Raw genomic sequence first — 8,981 nt, forward strand, 5'->3', positions numbered from 1 at the left:
AAGTGAGAGCAGCTGATGTTGCATCATACTTCAAACATTCTTCAAATTAACAATATGTCAAAGGGTACGAGGGTGCGCGCACACACACACACACACACACACACACACACACACACACACACACACACACACACACACACACACACACACACACACACACACACACACACACACACTCTTCCACAACCTTTGTGAAATGCACCACTGGGCACAGGAGCATTGGATGGTAAAAAAAGGCATCCTTTTAATATTCCCCTAATCCACCTACTCTGTTATCATAAGGCTGTGTCCCCCAGCAGGGGGTGGGGGGGATTCTCATCGGCCGTGGACACTGCAGATGTTTCTCGAACTGTCCGAGTCCAGCTGTTGGAATGTTTTCCCACCGCATGAAAAGGCGAGGGCAGCAACAGTACGGACCGCGCTCCCCGGGTCACGTGACCCGGATCACGTGACTGAGTAGAACCTGACCGCTGGGCTGAGTAGCGCCGCGGCGACCCACACGAGCCTCGGCCACTGATCTGAGGCCAGAGGAAGAGAGGAGGTGACTGTTAGGCACATCAAACGCCTGGAGCCTCCCACATGCAAAGGGGATGCAGAGTCCAGAGGGCCGGAGGTCCAGCACAGAGCACAGGCTGAGGTCACTCACACAGATGGACACACGTCCAATGCAAGTAGGTCAGTGTCTCAATCCATTAAACTGCGTTCATGCTGACATAGTAACATTTCTGTCATGAATTACCTGTGCAACAAGTAAACTGGAGCAAACTGGATAATCATCTACCAAACGAGGTCAGCTGCTGCTGATTTCTTCAGAACCAGGAGACTGGTGCTGACAGACACACGTAAACATCTGCAACGTTGGCCGCTAATTAAGATTAAAGCCCAGTGCAACGTGCAGCACAAAGTTAAAGAATGGCCAACAATCTTGGTTCAGCCTTTTTTGTTCTCACATAGAAAATGAGCAAATGCAGTCCTTCTCACTGTTCTATCGTCTTAATCACAACAATACATTTTTAAAACCAGCCTGAAGGTTCTTTGATCTGACGCCCCCTAGTGGTTCATCCTGTGCATGCGGGATGAACCACATATATATTGATATGACCTCCTCATATCAATACAAAATAATAATTATTTACTATGTAGCATTCATGTAATTACAGAGACATGAACGGAGGTCACACACCTGATAGAGGATGAGCGAGAGATGAGGAGATAAGGAGGAAATGAAATGGAGGAAATCAACGGCAGGTGATACGCTCGCATTCCTGGGTGGGAGCAGCTGCTGATGAACACTGCTGCTTTGTAGAGACACAGTGACCCTGAGGATTTATGTAGTATTCCACACTAGAATATTCAGCCTCTGGTGTCGCTTTATATTTAATGGTGATAAAAAAAATCATTGTCTTTGATAATTAAACATCTCAAATGCAACAACTTCTGGTTTGTTTCTAATGGACTTTTGACATTTACTGTCAGGTGTCCTCCGCTCCCATAAGCACCAGCAGCCGCTGTTAGCATCTCGCGTGTAACTCCACTTCCCCCTCAGTGGTGGTGGTGGTGGTGGTGGGGGGGGGGGGGGGGGGGGGGGTCCAGACCCTCCCCTTGCGTGCGCGACGCTGCCGTGACAGACATGACAGTTATTAATCACCTTTCCTTCAGTAGCCGGGGGTCTGCGGCTAAAATTAGAGGCCGGCTCAATCATCGGGCTGGTTTAGTGGCAGCGAGTGCGTTTGTGGGCGTGTGTTGTCTGAGTGCTGCGGCTGATCACACGGCGGATCCCGCTGGATTTCCTGTTCCTCTGGGACGCCGACCCCGCTCTCGCGCGCAGGGCGAGCCCTGTGCAGCTTTTACCGTTCAGCCGCTCCCGCTGCTGAACACAGAACCCTAAAATGACGCCTCTGCAGTTCAGCCGCCACCCGCTCGAGCAGGGGTGACCTTTGACCTTTTAAAAAGCTGGGTATTAGCTACCTTATCACTGCCACACTCCTCGTGTCACCCCATCTCTTACCCTCCCAATCTTAAATTATAAAAATAACAAAGTCAGAGGGAAGGAGGAGGGCGATGGGGAGGTTCAGGAGTGTGTGCTGCTTCTCACGTTGCATGAAAAGCCTGCAAACGCCAGCCGGCGAGGGGCTCGGTTGAAGACAAATGAGGCAAAGGTGTATGAAGCAGAGCCTGAAGTCAGGTTAAACTGAGCAGCAGTGCATTTACTGCTGTTGTGACATTCAATGTCGGCTTTGCAGCTGTTACCTCTGCTGACTGCTGTGATTTCGAAACCATTTTATTGAAATACGATAAATAATTGTTGCTTTTGTAACAACAGCTGGCACAAAACTACAGCAGAAATGTAAATGTGCCTTGTTTTTGTTGGCAAATTTTTGTTCAGTTCCACCGATGCCTTTTGGTTTTACTGTTGACTGCTGAACTAGGTTTGTGTCTGTGTGTGGGCGGTGTAGAGGGGCTAGACTCAGTGAACACAAACAGATGGATGGAGGTCAGTAAAGGTCACAAACGCAGGTGAACTCTGCTGCCATCAGCATTCATACGTCTGCATTCCCTGACTGTGACTAACACCACGTGAAGCTGGGTCTGATTCTCTCGCTTGGTCTATTTATTAGCATTTTAAAATAAAAGTGCATTTTTAACTTTTACTACATAGACATGATATAGAAATAATCACCAATAAAACATTGCTTCTAAAAACCATTTACATACATTGAGATAATAAGAGAATCCAGAGTGATCATAAACAAGAAACCAATTTAGTGATTCTCATGCAACTGCAGCGTTCTCCCTACTTCTTTTTTCTCAGTCTGTGCACGAGAGTGGTTTTGGATGGAGGTCTCTGAGCGCGTTGGCGGTAATGTCACTGTGCCCTCTGCTGCCCTCTCTCCCGCACGCCTCCGTCTCCCCCTCATTTCTCCTATCGCTGCGTATCCTCTGGCCTCCTATCTGTCTCCTCTCCCATCCTCGTTCTTCTTCAAAGACCGGGAGGAGGAGGAGGCGACGTGGCCTTGAGTGCTCGCTCACGCCACAACAGCTCACACGCAGGTGCGCACGTGCACGCGCACACGCACGCAAACAATGGTCGGATTCTCCAGCAAGCCGTTGTTTCTATTAGCGAATGAACCACGGCACGTCATGTTGTGTTGTGGGGTTTATGGGATTATTAACAATTGGGGGTTAAAGCCAATGTGGACAAAAAGGACAAAAAGACTAAAACAATGAATGAGACTTGGTGGAGACTGATTACACCATCTTTATGGAGAATTCCCAGCGTTTCAGACTTTCCTCACGCCACAAATGGAAACATTGTCAGTTCACAATGACAAGTTTAAAATGATGTTATTTGTTCCATCGGGTCTTACATTTCTGACATATTTGACAGCCCACTTGTTTGAGAACAGACATCCTCTACACACACACACACACACACACACACACACACACACACACACACACACACACACACACACACACACACACACACACACACACACACACACACACACACACCTTTCCGTTTCACCCTGCTCTGAACTCCTTCTCTGTCCACCGAGCGCAGAAAGCTAAATAAACACATGCAGGTAGTCATTCCCAGAGTGCCCTGCCACCACCGCCTCTCACCCTGCCATTCACCACTACTGCATCCCCTCCTCAACTCAAAGCCCTCCACCCCCATCCAGACCCTCTTCTATGCTCAGATTTCATCTCTCAGCTTCCTGCAGCTCCCAGACGCGCTGACACACTCCTATTTTCAACCTATTGATTGCCAAGATTACTAGGATTGGTACCAAAATAAACAGTTATTCACAGTGCAGAATGCTCGTCTTTATTCACATACAATTTCATTTTTTACTTGCTTTACAAGTACATTATTAATTTCGAATACTAAACATCCTTAGTGGATTTTTCTTCCTGACTAAATCATTTCTTTTCCGGTGCAGTTCCACTGCATGTGCACCTTCAATGCAACCTGAGTTCAGGAGGTGAACGGAAATTCCTCTTCAGCGCTGAGCATTTCACATTTCATTCGGGGGAGTCGAGGCTAAGTGGCACTTTCGGATCGCTAACATGTTCGCACTCCCCTTCCTGCAGAGAGCGGCGGCCGATGGACGGACGTATGGACGGACGGACAGATCGCAGTCATTTAAACCTCCACACAGCGCAGACACTAATCCCATCCCTCTCTCTCACTCTCTGGCAGTGGGCAGGGGTCTCGGGATTACTGGCTGTCAGCAGTGTGACAGCTGTGTACATCTGGTTGTGTGGGGGCCTCTTACAGCTCAATCCGCACGTCGTTTTGCCGGTGTCTGGGCCTCCGGACTCAGTGCCACTGCTCACCTCATTACTAACTGAGCCACGCCTCCAACTGTCGGCCTAATATCTAAATCCTGCTGCAGATTAGTGAGGGAGTCGGGGCAGGAGTAAAAAGGGGGAGGCTGGTAGAGAGAAGAAACTAGATCCTGGAGGAAGGGATTGTGCAGCATGGCACATGAGGCTTTATCAGAGATCTCTGCGATCTCTAAGGTTGGGTGTTTTTGGGGGTTTGTGGACTGTGGCATGTTGGGAGCTTGTAACTCCTGTGCTCTGTGCTTGTTGGTGTTGATGGAGACAAACAAAAAGACGGTGGCTTTATAAAGTATGATGGGTACATTATTGATAGTCTGCTGTTGCTTATATTCAGTAACAAACTATCTCTGATGTGTCTCATTTGAGGAGGTTTTACTACAGCACACACTTTTTAAACATTTTAGGGGGTTTGGGACTTATTGTCAAAGATTACGGTCTTCAGTGGCTGATGCAGCTTGAATCTGGGCTCTACATAGAGGAGAGGAAAGTTGGAATATGCTGAGACACTAACTGGCGCATTAGTCATTTCAGCCTGTTCATAGGATTTGCTGGCAATAACAAAAATATCAAATGTATGATACAGAACGATGCCTCAACTGCTAAATACATGTTACAACAACCAAACATATTATTTTTTATTGTTAGTTTTGCTGTAGTTTTCTTTATTAGAATAGACTTACCCAGCTGTTTTGAGCCAAACACTTACAGTCAGGGTGACGCTATCTTCAGCTTTATCTCTACTAGTTTTTGCTGATGGTAATCACTCGGTTTTCAGTCAAGGCTAGATGTGACTATGAAGCACTCTGATAACATGTGGTTTAGTCCTTAGGAGGCAAAATGAGAGAGCACAGTTTGCTGAAAGTCACGTATAGGGTTGCATTTTTTGGCAGTTTACCATATACAACACAGCACTTTTAGTCTGTAACACTTTTGACTTGTTAAGCTAAAAGGCATATAATAATAATAATAATAATAATAATAATAATAATAATAATAATAATAATAATAATAATAATAATAATAATAATAATAATAATAATAATAATAATAATAATAATAATAATAATAATGCAATTATGAATGTGGAGATTTGAAAACACCTAGTATCTTACTAGATGAGAAACTGTCTAAATATTGAAATTTAATTAGTTTGAGCTTGTGGGTAATAATTAGTATATATGATTTAATAATTGTTATATTATTTTCACATGTAAAATAATGTCTGTGTTAAATAATATCTGAATAAATTATAGAAAATACAATTAAACATTAAATGGTATCTTGCATGTTTGTGAGTGAGTACCTCTTATCATCCAGACAGATTATACAGTTATCAGCCAATGGAGAACACACTGTAATGACAAGGTAGGAATGTGTGTAGACTAGACCACGTATCAAAGACAGACAAAAGAAAAAAATACGAAAAACACTAATGACTGACTTGAATATAAACAGTGTGTTTAAATGGGAATCAGGTCTCTTTTGGTTCTGAATGAGAGTAAGGGCAATATTCTGTCATGGTCTGGGGTTATTATCCAGGAAAATGGTTGCATAGCGCCCCCTGGTGATCACAGTAGAAATGCTAAATATGTCATATGGCTCTAAAAAAATAAATAATTGCCAAGTAACTGGCAAAATAAAGAAACTCTTAAAGCTTAATTAAATTTATACATTGATTTTATTTGGTGGATTTTTATTTCTTTAAACATTAATGTCTAGGCATACATTGTATATTAGCTTTTCTTATGTGAAAAGCTAGTGCCAAAGATAAAAACAACAGGGGTTAACTATAAATTTTGCTTCTTGGCCTGTTTGCTTTGTTGATCCGACCATAACGTTCCCCGCGAATAGCCGTGAAAAGAAAAATAAACAAACGAAATGTTGCGGGGAGAGAACTACATATCCCAGCAGCACTTAGCTGCTCAGCTCTAAGGTGAAGGGTCACGTCGCGTTGATGAGGTAATAAGAAACATGGCGGCGCTCGGTACGGCACGGTGCCTCTTTCGGACCTACTCACGGGTAAAAAATGGCTCAAAGAGCAAACAAACCGTGGTCAGATGTGGCACGAGGGCGTTTTGCAGCGGAACACAGGACAGAGGTATGTTTTAGTGCCGTTAATATGACTGAGGTAGTTAAATGTAACGCTGACCTTGTAGCATCTTAAGTTACTTCCCACTAACGCGCTAATGTCACACTCACTGAAAATATGTTGGTAGCCTAACATCGTCTAAAAGAGAGGAATCAGATTGTCTTTGTCATGAAACGCAAATGAAATGATTTAAAACGAGTGGACTGGATTTACTCCGTCCAATGGTACTGACTGAGTTTAACAGTAAAGCTAGTCTTTGGGTGTTCATGCTAATAACCTGTGCGCGTTTTCTCCGCAGCCTCCCCAGATGTTACAAACCCTCAGTTCACAGACCCAGCTGTGCAGGAAATCCTCACCAGGATCACTGGCCTGGACCTGCACAAGGTGTTTAAACCGATTAAGCAGGAGCTGAAGCCGCCCACATATAAGCTCATGACTGATGAACAACTGAAGCAGGTGCCTTTTCATAAACACACGCAACATCCCGCTTCATCCACACAAAAATGTCTGTCGCACCTACTTCATCCAATCTGCTGTGTGTTCGCAGGCGGTGGAGGTGGCTACAGAGCAGGCTAAGAAGCGGCTGCAGATGCCTCCTGTCCTGCCAGAGAGGAAGCCTATCAACGATGTGCTGTCTCACGATAAAATCATTGAAGGCATGGACAAAGCCAAATACGTCTTCACAGACATCACCTACAGCGTCCCACACAGGGTGGGTAGAGCGGCATGGGAATGTTCACTACTCCGGCTGCTCCTTCTGTTCAATGATGCCCACATCTTAAAACGTTGTACTTGTTTGTTTCTCCCAGGAGAGATTCATTGTGGTACGGGAGCCCAATGGGGTCCTTAGAAAGGCCACCTGGGAGGAGAGGGACAGACTTGTTCAGACCTACTTCCCCAAGGAAGGACGTAAAATCACGCCACCTCTCATGTTCAAGGAGGAGAACCTCAAGGTACAAAATGAGGAACATAAGAAGAGACCTGTTTGACATTTGACCACATCTTTGACATTCCTCTCTCCATTAGATGGTGTTTTCCCAGGACCGTCATGAGGACGTGCTAGATCTGTGTCTGGTCCAATTTGAACCTGACTCCTCAGAGTACATCAGGGTGGGGTGACATTGAGGTTTATGTTTTTTTGACCATAACACATATAGCTTCTGTCAAGGCTTGAAATGTCTAGGCCAGATTTTATATTGTTATTTGGCAGCTTTATACAACAGTGTGTAGATGGTTATTGTGCCTACTGTCTATGAGATCATGTTTAATCTCTCCTTTTCTATGTGCCCTATGTTTAGATACATGCAGTCACATACGAAGATGTGGAAAAACATGAAAAATATGAGTTGCTGCGTTCTACCAGACACTTTGGAGGAATGGCCTGGTACCTGGTCCGTGCTCGCAGAGTGGACGGCCTCATAGTGGACATGCTGAAGAGAGAGCTGTGAGTCTGTGTGTGATTTATGCCTCCATGTTTAAATCCTTGTAGGTCGCACCACTAGTGTAGCAAATAGCTCCGACCTAAGGCTTTAGCCTGTGTGTGTGTGTGTGTGTGGGGGTGCGCGCTTCCAGGTTTCAGGATGCTGTGAGCCTCGTGTCTCTGTTCCACATGGTTCACCCCGACAGTGACTCGGCTAAGGAAGCTGTCAGTCAGCGGGCCACTGGCACCGACCTGCTAAAGGTTAGAGCAACTCAACCCCCAAATAGCATTTTCTACTAACCCTTGCACTTTACTTGACTTGCTGATCTGTGTAGATTAAACGTGGCTATTTTACCATTAAATCACCCGGTCCTCAAAGTTTCATTCCCAAGGTAAAAGGGTAACTGAGAGGTCGGTGTAGTTCTTGAAAGGGTCCAGTGAATTCTGTCTCGTATGTGATTTACAGTGTGACAGGTTTGGGTTTTTCTTTTGCACGGGAAGTGTGGGCCCAAATCCAGGACACATCAGGTCTTATTAGCATTCACAGCCCCTTGGCCTTGAAGCAGCAGGGACAGACATTGAGAATGACAACCATTTAATGTGAAAAGGTTAGCTGCAGGAGACACTACAGTCTGCTACAGACGGTGTCATGCATGGCCTCTCGTTTAGTCACGGTGGATAATTGGCCTCTTACTAGGCTGTGTTTTACTAGTATGGCTGCCAAAACCTCGACCACAAGGTTCGTCTACTTCTCCTTTTGGCTGAACCTTCACCTTTGTCCCTGCAGATCTATGCCCAGAAGGAGTCCCAGAGGTCGGGGTACATTGAACTGGTCCTGCAGGCGTATGAACAGACGGCGGCTAAGGGCTCTTCAGCCTGATGGTCATTTACTTGTATTCAGTCACAGGAAAAAGTGAAGAAGTAAATTTTCTGGTTTAAATATGCTGTACTGTGGTCATCATTAAGAATGAGTTACCCGTGCATTCATTGAAGGTATACGTATATTCCATGTGGAGCTTGGGGTTAAGTGTTGTACATACCAAAATAAAACCTTTTGTACTTGTTTTTTGTGTTGTCAGACTAAATTAACACAAGTTCAGGATAACACAAAAGACTTAA

General features: G+C 45.0%; 1 protein-coding gene across 1 annotated transcript; it reads left to right on the forward strand.

Annotated features, from left to right (window-relative positions):
• Window positions 1-6,297: 6,297 nt before the first annotated feature.
• On the forward strand, window positions 6,298-8,926 carry mrps22 (mitochondrial ribosomal protein S22). The gene is made up of 8 exons (XM_029172257.2): window positions 6,298-6,451; window positions 6,741-6,898; window positions 6,990-7,154; window positions 7,252-7,395; window positions 7,469-7,552; window positions 7,741-7,886; window positions 8,015-8,123; window positions 8,650-8,926. The coding sequence occupies exons 1-8, from the start codon at window positions 6,325-6,327 to the stop codon at window positions 8,740-8,742; spliced, it is 1,026 nt and encodes a 341-aa protein (XP_029028090.1). The 5' UTR covers window positions 6,298-6,324; the 3' UTR covers window positions 8,743-8,926.
• The last annotated feature ends 55 nt before the right edge of the window (window positions 8,927-8,981 follow it).

This window comes from Betta splendens, chromosome 13 (genome assembly GCF_900634795.4).
Source record: "Betta splendens chromosome 13, fBetSpl5.4, whole genome shotgun sequence".
NCBI classification, from domain to species: domain Eukaryota; kingdom Metazoa; phylum Chordata; class Actinopteri; order Anabantiformes; family Osphronemidae; genus Betta; species Betta splendens.